This window comes from Vicugna pacos, chromosome 2 (assembly GCF_048564905.1).
Source record: "Vicugna pacos chromosome 2, VicPac4, whole genome shotgun sequence".
NCBI lineage: Eukaryota > Metazoa > Chordata > Mammalia > Artiodactyla > Camelidae > Vicugna > Vicugna pacos.
The window spans coordinates 37,118,730-37,135,964 of NC_132988.1; the positions used below are offsets into that span (position 1 = coordinate 37,118,730).

At 41.1% G+C, this 17,235-nt stretch overlaps 1 protein-coding gene across 4 annotated transcripts in view; it reads left to right on the forward strand.

Annotated features, from left to right (window-relative positions):
• Positions 1-7,518: 7,518 nt before the first annotated feature.
• Positions 7,519-17,235, forward strand: part of PDE5A (phosphodiesterase 5A) — a 130,786-nt gene continuing 121,069 nt past the window's right edge. The window contains exon 1 of one of the 4 annotated variants that reach the window (XM_031691520.2): positions 7,519-7,587. Coding sequence is in view for 2 of the 4 variants with exons in the window: in XM_072938264.1 (XP_072794365.1) it covers positions 12,076-12,197 (122 nt within the window). In the remaining 2 variants the exon portion in view is untranslated. Of the gene's footprint in view, positions 7,588-11,645; positions 12,198-12,714; positions 12,761-12,902; positions 13,636-17,235 lie in introns of those variants that run through there. The other 3 variants (XM_072938264.1, XM_015247684.3, XM_006213926.4) reach the window with 3 other exon arrangements.

The following is a 17,235-nucleotide window of genomic DNA, read 5'->3' on the forward strand; positions in this document are numbered from 1 at the left end:
GGGGTCATATGTCTGGGGCCTCAGTACTGCTGTTGGCCGGGTTCCTTGGTTCTTCTCCATGTTATATCTGCTGGGATCACAGTGTCCTCCAAGATATTGTCTTCACTCATATATCTGCCGTGGAAGGCTGGAACAGGGGATAGCTAGCATTTCTCTCTCTCCATGTGTCTCCATGGGTCTCCATGGCTCCCTCCAGCAAGGAAGTCTCAGAGAAGTTGACAGCTCAGAGCTCCAGGAGTGAGTGCTCCAAGAGCCCTAGGTAGTGGGGACTACAAGGCCTCTTGTGATGACCTAGCTGCTAAAGTCCCAAAATGTCACTTCCACTGCATTCAATTATTCAAGCAAGTCATTTAGGCCAGTCCTGATTAAAGGGGAGAGGAGAATTAGACTCTACCTTTTGACAGGGAACATAGCAAAGAATTTGCAACCATCATATCAGGTTAATAAAGATTCTGAGCTCAGTTTTCTCCTGGCCCACCATCTCTTGCTGATGCTCCCTATTAACCAAGACAACCAATAGCCAGAGGGCAAAGGAGCTTGTTGATATAGTCCTTAGAGGTCAGCCTTCTAGGGCACAGAGTGGGACCTGGAGGAACAAACAGAAGGCATCCAGCATATCATATCCAATGACTCTCCTAATCTTTAAACATTTGTTTTATGGCTTTCAAGCACTGTTAGAGTTATGTAGGACTGTGTTCTTCAAAACATAGGAATGACCACGAGGAGAGAACCATGTAAGCCCACCATTGTCTAATTTGTATTTCCTATTATTGTACCTTTCATTCTTGCAGTCTTAATCAGTGTTCATATAGAACATACAGAACATTCATTCCCAGAACACATCCTCAATTTCTGGTACTTCAGTTTCCCACCTACAGGAAAAAATAAACTTATCTCTACTTGGAATCACCCTATCAGAATATTCCTGCAAATTCTTACAGGGCTTCTAGCATCGTGTCAGTATGTGTGTGCTAGCATGCTGAGGCTTGAGATGCAGGGCACTTGTATCCCAAGAGCCTGGCAATGTCGTCACACACTGTTAAAAACATTTTATTTTGATAGAGGGCAGGGAATGGTAGAGTACCAGGTGAAGGTCTTAAAAATCATACTGAAAAAAAAAAACACACTTTATGTACTTTTCCTTTTGGTTTATCTCAGGAATCAAATAGTTAATACATTTTCTAGCAAAGACTGGTAAAGTAACATTCTCATTCTATATCTTCCAGAATTTTTTGCTGCCCAATAATTTTAAAACATCTTATAATTTCATTTTAAACTAAGTTTCATCAGAGCTTTCCAGATTCCCGAAACCAGAAAGAGATTTTTTTCTCCTTAACTATCCACATACTTCTAGTGACAGGTGATATAAGGCACATTCATCTCACGACAAGACATCTGACACTTTTTGTCCTGGGATTAGGTGATTCTGAAGAGGGGGCGGTAGGAATATTCTTATATAAGTCATTCCTACACCAGGGCAGCCAGCAAAAACTTAACAACAAAAAGAACTGAGTTTGAACCAGATAAAGAGATCCCGCTTAAACCAAACTAAAAATATCCCTAACTTAAGTTCCTCTTAGCTGGATCCCCAAAATGTCTGCAGCCACTCCAGTGGTATTACTGAAGAGTTCTGAGGAGGAAATGTTGTGGTGGAAAGAGTCAGTTATCTTAATCAGTTAGCAGTTAAATAGTTACAACCATGTGGACACATTGCTAGGGACCCACTCAGAGACTCCGGAGGGGCCCTGTAATGAATGATCCTGGAAGCTTCTGGAGCTTTGGGATAAATTCACCTCTGCCCTTTTTGCTATAATTTTTCCTCAAGAGGAATCATTGTGCTTCCCTGCCTCTATACCTAGATCAGGGACATCCTGATTCAGCTTGACAGACAGCCTGTCCCCTACCCCCACCGCCCCCAGACACTTCCTAATGCTAAATCACAGGTAACAAAGATACATGTTTTAGTTCCTCTCTTTTAGAAGCTTCAAGTTCCTTATGAAAATTAATCCAAGTCCATTCCGGGGACCTTTCTTTGCTCAAGGGAATAGTAGCCTTTTGTTTCAATTGTCATCTCCTCTTTGAACAGGGGAAACCTTCCTATCCCACATACACGTAAAGACAGAACTGTAACCAAGAAGGACCCTGTTGTCATCGATGACCATCTGATATCTGTAATGGTGTTTGTAACTGTTGAACTATATAATGGTTTACAGGGTTTTCCTCATGCTCTTGCTGACCAAGGTTGGGCCAGAGAGGAGGGAGGCTTGGGTGGTCCACCCAACCCCCTCATGGTGCTGCCTGCAGGGATCATACTCAGTGCCCTGCTCTTCTCCCTAGTGCCTTGCTTCTGACCCCAGTGCCCTCCTCTTGACCCTGACACCTCAGAAACAGCAGTTGGAGGTTTTGTGCATCTTGTTGTTCATAACTTGCTCAACTGCTCATGTCTGCAGTTGTTTTTGACCCCTTGTGGTTTCCTTGTATTCTTTTATTTGAGCTGCAGGCCTTGGACTGCAGCAGTATGTCCCAAGCCTACTTAAAAAGTTGAAAGCATTTATCAACCTGACTTTAAACTGCACAAATTTTTCTCTAGAGCTCTTTTCCACAGAACCTCTTCCTATGCATCCTTTGTTCTAGGTACAAGAATATTAAGAGAGCCCCCAAATCAGAGGTGAACTTCTTACCCAGCAAAGGGAAGGGGACCATTGCAAAAATAAGAACAACTTTGCAACAATTTGTTACCTGTATATGATCTCTATGGAAACTAGCTCTTCCCCTTGAGCTCTTGAACTTTTACTGTAAAACCCCCTGCCTTCTCTCCCCAGTAGGCTCACAGTCTTAGAGGCATTAGCCCACTGTAACCTCCTTTGCTTGGCAAAGAAATAAAGCTGCCTTTTCTACTTCATCCAAAACTCTGTCCTCGAGTCTCAATTCACTAAAGCTGGGTATAGAGGCTGTGTTTTGGCAACAAAACTTCACATGATTCTTAGTAGAACAAAGATACCATTCAGAGAAACTTCCTGCCTTCTCTCTCACAGGTTTGAGATACTCAATTTCTAATTTCCCCACCTCAGTGGATATCCACAGGTGTTGTCTGCCTCAAGAGGCACCTTACTTTTTTTAGGTGACTACAGCAAATACATCTATGTATATTTATTAATTACATACTATAACATATTAGGTTAGGATGTGGAACACACATCATTTGCTGTTCTCAAGGGCTTTATAATCTGGTATTTGATACTTTACTTGACATTAAGCAGTCTATCTGTGCCAGACAGTATTGTGGGAACTGGGGACCCAGTGGTAAAAAACAAACTCAACCTTATGGAGTTTACAGACATCAGGAAAAAATAAACAAGTAATAAATATAGAACATAATGTCCAAAGTAAGTAAGTGTATCAAGAAAAATATAGCTGTGTTTGGCAATGGGGTGGTTGTTTGTCCTATTAACTTACGACGTCTGAGAAGACCCTTCTGAGGTGCTATGTGAATAGAGACCCACATTAAGTGAGAGGCTGAGCTATGCAACTGTTGGGGTTTTTCCAAGGCAGAGAGAGCAGTTGTGAAAGCCCAAATTGGGAGTTTTTTTTTTTTTAAGTCTTAGTAACAATAAAAAGTGTTAATGAGTCACAAGAACAGTAAATAAGACGTCAGAAACAGTATTTGTTCATTCATTCATTCAATAAATAATTACTGAGCCCTATTATGTTCCTAGGGATACCAATATGAACACAAGATTCTAGAGGGGCACAAATAAGACACAGGGTCTGCCCTCCAGTGGCTCATGTCCTGATTTGGAAATAAATTTCAAATAAATAGATTACAATACAGTGCAATGCTTGAGCAGGTGCTATGAGATTTCTTAAGAGATATACCTAAATGAGCCTTGGGTAGGAGGTGGAGCCTATAGAGGATCTGGGAATATAAGTTTCCTGGAGTACCTAATCTCTAAATTAAATCCAAAGGGAACAGTAGGAGTTAGCCAGAAGCCAAAGAGAATAAATAAAAGCCACATGCAAAGTACTGGGGAAGTGAGGACATGCTACATTTAAAGAAATGTGGCACTGATGCTTTTGCAATAAGTTGGGTTTATATTGTAAATGGCTCTACATGTTCTACTGAGAAGATTGTCCTCTATCTAGAGGACACTGGGGAGGCTCTAAAATGTTATAAGAGGGAAGTGACTCCATCAGGCTTATACTGTGGAAAGTTCACTCTGCCTGCAGCATGGAGAATGCATGGCTTCAAGTATTGAAGACAAGAAGTGGGATGGAGAAAAGGGAATGGATTTAAGAGTCATGATGTAAGATCAATCTTCAGAACTCCATGATGGGTTGGAAACAGAAAATTACAAAATGAATTAGTTACACTGAAAAATGTGATTTCAGAGAATAGATTTGGAGTCAGTTTTGAATGATGTGCTGGATTTGAATAGATGGAGGAAGGAGTTTGGTAGAAAGGAAAGGACTAGAAATCCCTTCAAACAGTTATTCTCCAGGTAAGAACTATTGAGTTCTAACTGTGTGCTGGGCACTCTAATTGCTACTATAACATTTATTATATCACTTAACAGTCAGAAGAAGTCTATATGGGCCATTGTTACTCCTGTTACAGATGAGGAAACTGAGGCATTGGGCAGTCACACAGCTGGAAACAGAATAATATAAACTTCCAATCTTGACTACAAAAATCAGTCCCATTGCTTTATGATTGTTTCTCATTTTACCTGAAAAAAATTTGTATTTCCCACCAGACCATAGGTGAAGTAACTTTTGTCTGTTTAGAATATACAAAAACCCAAATTCACTCTCACCATAAAGTAAGCAAACTGAAATATTGTCACTACTGAAGAGATGCAGAAAGTCTAATGCAGACTCTGAAGGCATTCAGAGAAGAATTTCCCAAAATGTTTTGAGCAATGGCAACACAGTTTATAAAAACATAGGACCTTCCAGTGTAACTATTGCAAAGAGGAAATCACTTGCATTAATCAATTCTAGAGTTTTTAAGACATTATTGAAATGTTTTTTCAGATTCTCAGACCTAATATGAAAGAAATTTTACAGGACTACAGTTATGCTAGAATAGCTTACATGATACTTCTAATGTATGCACTATCTCAGTGATTTCATAGACAGGGAAGAATGAAAACAGATGAACTAAAGGAATTGAGGCCTGTTCTGTGGGATAGTTCCTTCTTTTTATTGATTTTCTGATTGCTTTTCTTGGAAGTGCTATTATTTAAAGACAACATTTTCTGTAAGCATAGCTGGAACTTCCAGATTGGAATGGCTGCACATTATCTCCTTTCAAAATGTTGTTAATTTACCTATAAAAATGGAATGGAAAAACTGAGTCACTGTGACTATTTCTATAAAGAATAAACTTCTAGCTTCATTTAGATGTCCATCTAGCTTTTGTTTATTTAAAAATGTAGTATTTTCAAGGCATGAATCAAAGCGAAAATTTTGCACACCTTATAGTATCCCTAATTTGGGAATCTTGTATGAGTTTTAATTAATTTTATTAAATTGTAAAATGTTGATTTTTCTTTTCAAAGAATTGATTCAAAGAAGTTTATCCAAAAGCTGCTCCTAAAAGATGAATGTTATCTCCAGTCATGAGGTTCTTTTTTTCCTCTGGCATGATAATTAAATCACACCTTTCCTTACATATTTGGAAGGAGGCAGGCTTCACAGTAGTGTCTGTGCAGCCATCTGAGATTTTTAAAATGAGACTCTGAGCATCAACTAAAACATTTACACCTATAACTTATAGAGGAAACACAAATGATTCTCTAGGTTGGAATTAATATCAACAAACCTGTTTCTCTCGATTTTCTTTCAAAAAGACACATTTTTGTTCCTTTAACCTTTAAAGAGTCTATTTTAAATGACCTACTTTTAAACTGGTTTTTAGTTAAGTGTGTCACACCTGGATGCAGTTGACTTAAAAGTGTTTCACTCCTTGCTATTTCTTTCTAAACTAATTATTTTATTTTTAGTCATTCTGACTAGCACAGGGTATTTTCTCTAGAGAATGGAATCTTTTCTTTAATAGGAAAGTGGATGAAAAGAGTATAGATTTGTTCTGGACATGGGTGTTTTAAGTTATTTCATGTTTCTGTGAGTGGTTATTATTATTTATCAATGAAAACAAGATCATCCCTCTGTTTAACATGATCTCCATATGCAGGTGAAAGGACAGTGAGGAACCTCAAGAGTTCCTGAGGTTGATCTGCTCTGAGGCAGGACTTCAAAGCATTATCAACAGATGGTTGTCCACCTCATTTGTAAAAGTCTCTAGGGAAAAATTCCACTATTGTTTTTCATCATAAATCCATCTGTATTGCATCCCTCTGTCAGGCAAGTGTGTCTAGTATCTGTCCAAAATCCCTCCGGTTTTCATGTAAGTCCACTTCCTCCATGTGTGACCTTCCTTGATAAGAAGAACAGCGGCTCGCCATTCTCTGTATCATGTCTTTCCACATGGATCAGCCTTTGTATATCAAACTGAATTCTTGGCTGCTTCAAGAGACTTGGGTGGAAAAACCCTACGTTTGATTTGGGGAGGAAAATACTGTGTACTGTTTGAAATTATTGCACGATGACACAGTCTTATTATTCATAGATTGGCTCTGTCTTTGAAATTGAGAATTATGATATGATTTAAATTAATGCAGCTTAAATATTAGCCTGATCCCTACTGTGCAACAACGTGAAACACCTACTACAACGCTGTCCTCAGAAAATTGCTCTTTCACAGAAACCTAGTGCTGCGAAGAGTAAAAGGTGATCTTATTAACCATGATAAGACTTCCAAAGACCACTAAAAGAAATAACCCTTCCTCAAAGATCAATTGCTGTCCTATTTACATCTAATAAGGAAAAGTACTGCCAAAGTACTCTAAGAAAAAGCCCATATTTCTTTTTAAATTGACCCAACAAATATCTGCAGAACACATGCTATGTCCCAGTCAGTGTGCCTTATTACAGTGTTATTGTAGATGGATTCCTGAGGGGGCCTCCAGGATCCCTCATCCCGGTATTCACACCCTAGTATGATCCCCTCCTCGTGTATGAGAGCAAAAATTTGACTTGCTTCTGTCGACTGAAAAAAAAGTACAACCCAAAAGTTGAGAATTATGTTTTATTTGGTGGCTTTACTGAGGACAATAGCCCAGGATACAGCCTCTCAGATAGCTCTGAGGAACTATTCCTAAGAGAGAAAGGAGGTACCAGGGCATATAGGAGTTTTTGCTGGAAAAAAGTAACCCATGTAGTCAAATATCAAAAGATTACTCCTAATCACAAAAAGCAGACATCTCAAGTTAGTGATTCTAGTGCTTTTCTTTGTATGAGAAAAGTAAGAGTCTGGGCTCATAGAAGTTACTCCTTTGATATGCATCTTAACTATTTAGAGCCAGTATCCTGTTTTTCTCCATCCAGAATTCTCCTCAGAGAACACCGCTGGAGTGGCTGCAGTGGCTAATGGCTTGATGGTGGGCAACGTTCGTTGCCTACTGAACTGGCAGGCAACTTTTTTTTTTTTTTGTCTACACTTCCAACAAACAGAATATGGCAAAGGTATGTATGTATATATGTGACTATGTGTATGTGATTGGTTACGTTATTATAATATTATACTGCCCATCTTGCTGGAGGCTGTCTCCCTTGCTGGCTTTGAGGAAGCAACTGGCCATTTTGGAGCTCCATGTGGCAAGGCACTGAAAGTGGCTTTGAAAAGCAGAGAGGGGCCTCCAACCAATAAGCTGTAAAGGCCTTCAGCCAGCACCCAGCAAGAAAAAGAATTTCTCAGTTCTGCAATCACAAGACATTGAATTCTGCCAACAGCCTGAATAAGCTTGGAAGGGCATCCTTCTCCACTTGAGTCTCAGATGAGACTGCAACTCTGGTTGATACCTTGATTGCCTTATGAGTCACCCCTGAGCAGAGGGCCCAGCTCAACCAGCCTAGACTTCTGATTCTGAAACTGGGAGGCAATGAATGTATGTTGCTTTAAGCCACTGATATTGTGGTAATATGGTTGCATAGCAATATATAACTAATATATAGCTCCTCAGTCTTTGCCTTCCCTAACCTTGCAATCTTTGAAGCATAGAGGCCAGTTATGTTGAAGAATGTCCCTCAGTCTGGGTGTTTTTGGTGGAAATCCCTCAATCTAATCCTCATGATTAGATTCATATTTTTGGCAGTTAATGACACAAGAGTAATGTCATATCCTTCCCAGTATATTCTATTAAAAGGTATATACTGTTGGTTTGTCCCAATATAAGTGACACTAAGTTGATCACTTGGTTAGAGATATCCACAAGGTCTCTTTTTTAAAGATACTATTTTCTTATAGTAACTAATAAGAAACCTGTGAGGAGATACTTTAAGCTATATAAATACTCCACCCATCATCAAACTCTCACTAATTAGCTTTAGCAACCATTAATGATTTTCTAATTACATGATTCCTATTATATTTATTAGTTGGTATTCTACTGTAAGGAACATTCCATTCTCTTCTATTTATTTGCTTATCTATTTATTTATTTATTTCAGTATGGAATCAGGGTTTCTTATTTTAGCCAATGGTTTATAATTTGTTACTGTCAATATATATTTTGATATTCCAACGGCTGCAGATTTGTCCATTGGAAGCCCCTTTCAGATATGTCCTCTGTTCTTCTGATATGTTGGCATCATTTTTAAGCCCTTCTTGTTTTCTAACAAGATTTTCCAGGCACATTTTGTACATTACCTATCACAGAGCTAGAATTTTTCTCCAAAGACTCCTGCTTTCTTTTAAAGTAAAGAGTGGTATTTAGAAACCAAAATCATCGTGTAAGTTTACTCATTGCCAAATCAATGTCATTGCTTCTAGTATCTCTCAGTGACCGAGCTGAAATATATACTGAGATAAATTTAACAAAATACATGCAAGACATGCACTAAAAACTATGACATTGCTGGGAGAAATTTTACAAGATCAGAATAAATGGATGTTACTATGTTAATACTATGTTAATAGATTCTAGGACTCAACATTATTAAGATGTCGGTTATGAAGATGTCTTCTGCTTAGCATCTCACAGGGCTGCAGTTAACTTCTTGGCTGGAATTGTGGTCTCATCTGAGGCTTGACTGGGGAAATACCTGCCTCTGTGCTCACTCCAGTTGTAGGCAAAATTCCATTCCAGACTGAGGAATTCATTTTCTTGCTGGATGGAACTCTTTGTAAGCTGTCAGCTGGAGGCTGCCACAGCTCTTAGAAACTGCCTGCATTTCCTTGTCATGTGGGATTTCCTCACATGATGCATGCACACGTGCACGCACACACACACACACACACTTAATTTTTAACCTCCAATTCCATTTCAACACCACAATGTACCTTCTAGCCTTCCCTTTCGACAATGAGAAACCTAGATTCTATTATATGTGCAAAGACATTTACTCAATTTTCTCAAGCCTGGGATATACAGGTTTGCTGCAAAGGAATAGAATATACTATGTGGTATTTTTTTTTTTTAAAAGAACAAGACAAAGTATTGGAGATATCTTGGCTTTTATAGTTTGTGTTTCTCTTTTTTAGAAAAGAAATTTGATCATCCATGGTTTTGTTTGTTTTTCTAGTTATATGATCAAAACCTTTAGCAGTAGAGGTAGGTAAAAATCATGCAGAACCTTGTAAGCCATGTTAGAGAGTTTGGGTTTTATTCTACTACAATGGAAATATGTTGGAGGGCTTTTTGTTAAATTGTTTGTTTGAAGTAGCATTAACATCATTTTCCAAGTTATTTCCCAGTAATGTTTATTATTTACTCACTCTTCAACTTACTCTAAAACAGCATGCTTAGATGTTTAGAGCTTAGATGCTTAGAGCAATCCATACCAGTAAGTCAAAACATACAAAAAATAATGGAGCAGATTGCGTTAAAGAATAAAATGGAGCTGAGGAACAAGAGGTCATGGTAAGGTCAGTTCAAAATATGCTTCACTTTTAAGTACTTCAAAGTTACAAGAGGTATTGTTTTATCTGAGTTTCCTGGAGACTAGAAAAGTTTGAAATGCCTCATCCCCCATCCCCTGTGGTCTGCTTGCCTCAGGTAACAAGCCTTCACAGTAACCCTCAACCCCATCTACACTACACAGAATTGAAACTCACTGATGGGAGACCATGGATTGCTTTTCTTACACAAATTTTTCCAAAGCCTTCCTAGTTTCTGATAATTTAATCCTTTCAGGTTAGGAGAGAAAATGAACATTTGAATAGTGCCTGTTATAATCAAGGTAGCCAATCAAAGCAAATAATCCAAGCCAAAAATTCACTCCATCTTTAGTAGGAAAGTAGTTTTAAATTATAATTGCCTTCCTGAAGGGAGAAATGCATGGATTTCCACAGGGAAAAACTGAGCACTGAGGAGAATGAGTATCTCATTCATGAGCGCTGTAATCACTATGATAGAACATACTAGAAGAGAACTCTTATTTTAAAATCTCATATAATTTATCATGCATTACTTCATACTCTGCTCCTTCGCTTGTTTTTTTTTTTATTGATTTGTGGCTACTTATGTACAACAGTAAAGTTTCAGAGAAACTTAAGTTACAAAAAGACAATTATTCAATGCAGGAAGTGTAAACCATTGCATTGGGGGGTTGGAAGACTTTTTTTAAGTTCTCATATGATCTATTGAATTATGTGTTTCTATGTAGTGAGTAATGTCTTACATTCTTGCCAAGAATATTTTGAAAGGAGTTTGTTAAAAGTATGTCAGCTAAATCACTTTTGGTGTATCACTGCAAATGGTGTCCTTCACACGTTGTGAAACACACAGCTCCAGATTTAATTCTGCCCCAAAAATTAGGTCATTGCAAAATACCATATTAAAACTACAAATGCCGTACAGAGAAATAAGGGTGAGGAGAAAGCAAAGGAAGACACTAATTCTTTTTTGTAAAGTATGATAGGGATAGGACAAAGGGTAGGAAGGCTGAGCCGTTTTAAACGGACACTTTTTTCGTGGTTGTGTGTGTATTAATTTCGGTTCAACATAAATGACGAATTAATTTAAAATTGGGCTAACTGGCTGCTCTGCACTGTACCCTACTCTCAAGTTAACCTAATTGTATGGAGATACCCTTGTTTTCTGACTTCATACACAAACCATCCATGATTACTGTTTCAATTTATCTTTTCCTTCTTCCAGAAAATCTTTTTCCACTCATGAAAAGGAGTTTATGCAAATTATGCCTTTGATGCAAAGGCACTTAATTTATAATTATTGTTATTATTATTAACATTAAGCACGAGAATGGCTTTGTTGGAAGCTAACCACCAGGACCCGCTAATTTGTTTTGGTGACACACGCCCCAACTCTCCTTACCCGGGCGCGGTCGTTGGCTGGGGCGCTTTGAGCCACCGCGATGGCTGGGCTCCGGGAAAGATCGGTCCCGGCTCCTCCCAGACCGACGCGCTGGGCTGGCGGAAAGCTAGGCGGGACGGTCATTGTTCTCCTAAGCTCGAGGAAAAGCGCCCAGGCTAGCACCATCTCTCGCTTTCGGGCGAAACTTTCCCTAGCTACCGCTTTCTGGGCTTGGGATGGGTCTCCACTGCGCGACCTTCCCTTTCCTAGAGCGGGACGCTCAGCGAACACACCCACAGTCACCTTTGCGCGCTCGTCTGGAGCCGGCTTGGCACACAGCGCACCCCAGCGGCCGCGTGGCCACCTTCTAGCCCTGGCCACTTGGCTTCCGGAGAGCTCGCCAGTAGCCGCCGTGGCCGCCTCGGAATCTGGAGACTGCGAGAGCCAGATCCCAGCGAAGGCGCGGAGCTGCTGCACCCTGCCCCGCCCGCCACACCTGGGATCGGTGAAGACCGGGAGAGGCGGGGCGCGGCAGGAGGCTGGCCCTGTGCCGGAGCAGCTTCGCCGAAAGCCGGCCGGACTGCAGCTAAGGCGAAGGGGGAGGGTCTCCAGGCAGAGTGCCGCTCCTCCAAGGGAGGGACCCCAGCTGGGGTGGAAAACCAGCACCAGCGAGCCGCAGAGACGCGCCGCGCTGATCATGGAGCCGGCCGGCCCCGGCTCCGCGCGCCCGCAGCAGCAATGGGACCGGGACTCCGTAGAAGCGTGGCTGGACGATCACTGGGACTTTACCTCTTCTTACTTTGTTAGGAAAGCCACCAGGTAAGAAGAGGACCCACGGAAGACCCGGCCTGGGCTGGGAGCGTGACTTGGGGCTGGTCTCCCTACCCTATTGGTTTTTCCCTTTCGTTAACCATTAAACAGCCTCGGCTCCCAGGCCCTTTGCTTTTGAAGTAGGTCCTTGATCCTGTTACGGTGTAGAGACCTCGACTTTTAGGCGAGTACAGTCCAAAAACCCAAGAGTCGGATACGATCCAACTTGGTCACAAAGTTCAAATACAAGTATGTACGTGCCGACCCCCCCACCCCCACCCCGGCAGTCCTGATATTCTCTGGGAGTAAGATTATTTTCATATGTCCGCGTTCACGGGCCTTCCTCTGGCCCTTCTCTAGCATCCTGGTTTCCCTAAATCTTCTTAGCGAAACCAAAACAGTTTTTGAGCCCCTTCCCTGCAGCTCCGGAAGCACCATTTCCAACGCGGTCCCTGCAGCTGCGCTCCTCCCCCCGTCCCCTTTTGCCCCGGCCCTGGAGGGGCGGGGAAGCTCGGGTAGGGGCGAGACCACGGGGAAGCCCTAAGGCAGCAACATGCCGGAACCTTCCCAGAGTGAGTGCTGTCGCCTTTTGCCCCCCTGCAGTCCCCTGATTGTCCCGCGCTCCTCCTTTCCTTCGCTTTTGCGCGCAAGGCGGCGCCTCGGAACAGGCTACGCGGAGGGGTTTGCGGCGCGCACACAAAGGACACCGGGGAGGCTTGGCGGGGAGCAGACCCCGAGAGGTGTCAGGACCCGCGTGGCCCGAGGCGACCCCAGAGGCCAGCTCCTCCTGATCCGGAGCCAAGCGCCGGGGCGGTCGTTGCAGAGGGCGGGGAGGAGGGAGCCTGTCCTTTGGGAGGCGGCGGCGCTGGGGGCAGTCGGAGCGCGCGTGGGAAACGCTCGCGGGAGAGTTGGAGAAGAATTGAGACTGAAGCCGAGGGAGTAGGAGGGTGGGGTGGAGAGTGAGTGGCGGGCGGGTGCCTACTAGCCTGAGGAGTTGGTGCGAAGCCGGCGCGAGGGCAAGGCTGCTGCGCGTGGACTCGGGCTGACTCCCGGACGCACGCCTTTGGAGAAAGGGCCGGAACCTCGCCGTCGCCGGCCCCCGGCAGCAGCCTTCGGGTAGCTGGCGCTGGCCGCCTCGGCCGGGCAGGGAGACGCACGCGGGGAGGTGATGGTGGAGGAGCCGGCCGGGGCTCGGAGCTGGGCTCCCACCCGCCGGCGCGCGGCCGCGGCTCAGCCGGGCGCTCCCCGCCAGGGGGCGGCGCAGCGCGGGGCAAGTGGGCAGCAGCGGGCGGTGGCGCTACGGCGGGGGCGGTAGAGGAACCGGCTTCGAGTCGCCAGCCTCACCTGGGCGCGTCGTCGCCCTCGGAGTCTAGGGTCCGCCGAGGCCGCATGATCTACACTAAGAACTTCTCACCTTTGCTATGTTGCCTTTTGGAGACAAGACAAGGTACTTCCTTCAGCATCCCCCTTTCCCACTTTCCCCAGGGGTGCGGTGGGGGCCGGGTGCTGATTGGTAGCGCCCGCGTCACACCGACGGAGCAATGCTTCATTGAAAATAGACTCTATGTTATTTTTGTTTTCCTTTCCTCTTGCGGATGTATTGCTTTGAAGTCTTACATAGGACTCTTTAACTCTGTTTCTCCTATCGAGCGTTCAGAGTTGGTGTTGATTTGATCACTTTCGGGGGGAGGGTTAACCGAGACGATGGGTTCGGGACAAATCTTATCTCTTCTGTTTAATTATTTCGCCTTCCTTTTAAAATCCTCTTCCCCGCTTTCGCCTTCCGTTAAAATACTAAATCTGGAGCCACCAGAGGATAAACCCTGAATGGAAAGTGGTTTCTTTTCAAAGGGTACTTTTCAGCGAGTTTATGGGGAGGCACTAAGACCATCTAAGTCTGGAATTATCGATTGCTGGGGACCAACAGTTTTTTAGAGGTTACCTCCTCCGAGGCCATCAGTCCCCAGTTTCCTTTCACTCTTTCACAATTCCACCCTTCTGCCCTTATTGAATTATAGCGCATAGAATGGGGAGTGGGCAGGGGAACTGGGCTGATTTTTTTAAGTGTGGGGGATGTTCCTTAGGCAGATTATTAAGAAAGAACAAAATTATTTGTTTTAAAATAAAATTAGGATAAATGTCCTTTTTCTTTTTTCTCCCCCCTCCCTTTGAAGACATAAATTTGAGATCGGCGGTAGTTTTTAACTCACATAAAAACATTTCACTTTCAGAGCCTGCCAAAACTTTAAATATAACTTTTTTCTGAAAATAAATTGAAATAGTTAAGTTACATTTCTTTTCACATTATTTTTTCTTCCAAATAGAATAGGATTAAAATCCCAATTTTCAAAATTACGCTGCTTAGTGTAAAATTTAGATCAGCTGAGACTCTATTAAAGGCTTTTTCTTCACTTAGGGTTTTTATGTTATAGTTAATGTTGACAATAGGCCGAATGCTTTCTATGATATATATGTGTGTTTCTGAAGAGTTTATGTTGCGTACAAGTTGGAAAATGAAAGTGTAAGATATTCAAGAGTTGTGCAGGCCCTCAATTTTAGAAGGTATAAAGTAATGAAAGTTGTCAGTATAAAGAATATAATCTAAGGCTTGTGTGCAGCCAGAGGTTTCTTCAAGAAACAATATTGCAGTTTGAGCTTATATTTGGTGGCATTAACTGGAGACTTAAAATAAGAATGAGAAATTGGACATTAGTTGATTATAAAAACGTGAAACTGCTAAACCCAGTGTGATTCACATGATTGTGGTAAACTTATTGCATACACTTTAGCTTTACAGCTGAGTTTTGTTTTGTTTTGTTTTTAACAAGAAACTGGCATTACTTTGCTTTTTTCTCTTTTGTTGTATTTTGTATGTGTAAAATGAATACTGCATGTGATTCAGAAAGCCCATGAAACAGAATATTTGTGTAGAGGCATTTGGCATGTTTTAAGATTTAAAATAAATTTGAATTCACTTAGACTGGCCATCTGTGCCTATGAACAGGCTCATTGATAGAACCATTTCTACATTATTTGATTTAATTATTGTTTAATATTCATGCACGCTTCTCTATCCCTATCTCCAGACTGAATCATATGCACTCAGTAGTCATTGAATGGAAGGAAAGTTCTGGCATTCCTAAACTTTCATTTAAACACCTGTGAATTTTGATTGGCCTTAAAGCAATTATTACCACTATGTTACATTGTTTGCACATTGTTTCCAAAATTACCTTCAAAGACAGAGCTAAGCACCTACCTAAAAGCTATAGTGTGAAGCACAAAAATAGGTGCTTTTCAGCAATCACAACCTGTTTAAGTAAATTTGAGTGTCAGTTGAACAATTCATTGCATAAGCAATTGGCATATAAATCAGTTTGAGGCTGGAAACTACAACCTATGGAAAACTCCCACCCTTGCCATTGTAGAAAATTTTGCAGTCCTCAGGCTTGAGATGCTGTATTCATTAAGGGCTTTAATGCTCAAGCATTCAGAGATGAAGCCTTTCTCTTGCTGATGCCACTTTAACATCTGTTGTTATTCTTGACATCTTATTAGAATAATTTCCCTTTCATTAGTTTCTAATCAGCTTTGTGATTATGGGCAATGTTTTAGATCATTTAGTATTATAGGGGTAATATGATTGACTTTGTTGCTTTTGTTTTGTACTAGGCAAAAGCTTGAGAATATTTGGCATATACTGGAAATAGGAGATAGTAAGTGAGGACAGCTTTTTATGACTGCTTGGGTCAAAGTCCAGAAACAGAAGTTTTACACTCCCATGTAGTTTTTCTATGATAGACTTTTTATTTGACACTGCAAAGCTGTAGTGAATTAGTTGATGTTCCGGGTCATGTGTTTGGGATTCTTTCTTTCTTTTTTTTTTTCCCCATAGTTTTTTTCTCATCTCTAAAAGCTGTAATGTTTTTATTTGCAAGATATTTATCTTCAAATCAGATGATGGGTGTAAAATAAATATTGCTATTCAGTCTTAAAATTTTTTGGTCATCATATAGGAATATAAACTTTTCACAGTTTTCAGACAAAAGGTTTGTTAAGCATATTTTGTTAAGTAGTCGCTAGTGTTGAAGGTAATAAAACCCTGTGGGTATTGGCTCAGTCTGACTTTGATACTATTTCTAATATTTTTATTATGGTAATTCTGGTGCAATAATGTCCTTTTATCCTTGTATTACGTATAATCAGGGTTTATATAGCTAGTTCTAAGGTAACTTTTTTAGTGCCCTAGAAGTGCTCATGTGGATTGAATTTGGATAGGATTGAATCTGGAAAAATCCACAGGAGTCTCTGAAATGATGTTTCTCATTGCTCATCTGTCACTAGTGTTCTCAAAGTTTTGTATTCAGATCCAGTTCAGAGCCCATCTTACAAAATAATGATTCCCAAAACTGTGGTAGAATTAATGCAGTGGCAATTAGGCATAGATATCTCAAAGTAAATCTATTTGCTTAGTATAACAGAAACTTAAATAGGCTTGTGGTACAATTCAGTAGCTTTTTTTTGTTTGTTTGTGATCTGAAGATTTGTAGAACTTGCCAATATTTTCATAATACCATCTTCAGCACCTAAGGATGAGCAGATTTTTAGCCTTTTGATTATACTGTGCAACAAAATTTCCTTTTTAAATAGTTCCACCTAAAGAAATGATTTGAGTCTGGTTTCATATCATTTCTTTGAAAATCTTTGGAAGTGCTTTCAAGTTGGATAGGTAAAGCTTGTACCTTTGCCCTTACTGATTGCAGAGAATATGTCTTACTAGGATGCGTCCCTTCCTCTAGATTTGAAAATGCAAATTAACTGAAAATTGCTTGAACTTCCTAGTACATTTTAATAATGCTTGGGAATTTTTTTTTCATAATTGAAAAGGCTTAAAAAAAAAAAGACTGCTTGGTATTTATTAGTTTATCCCCAGAATAGTTTTCAGTCTAACAATTCATTAAACCTGTAACTGTTGTGTTGAGTTAGATTTGTTCTTTGTTCACAGGGTTGATTGTAGAATAGAAACTCTTCCTAGTATAAAAGTCTT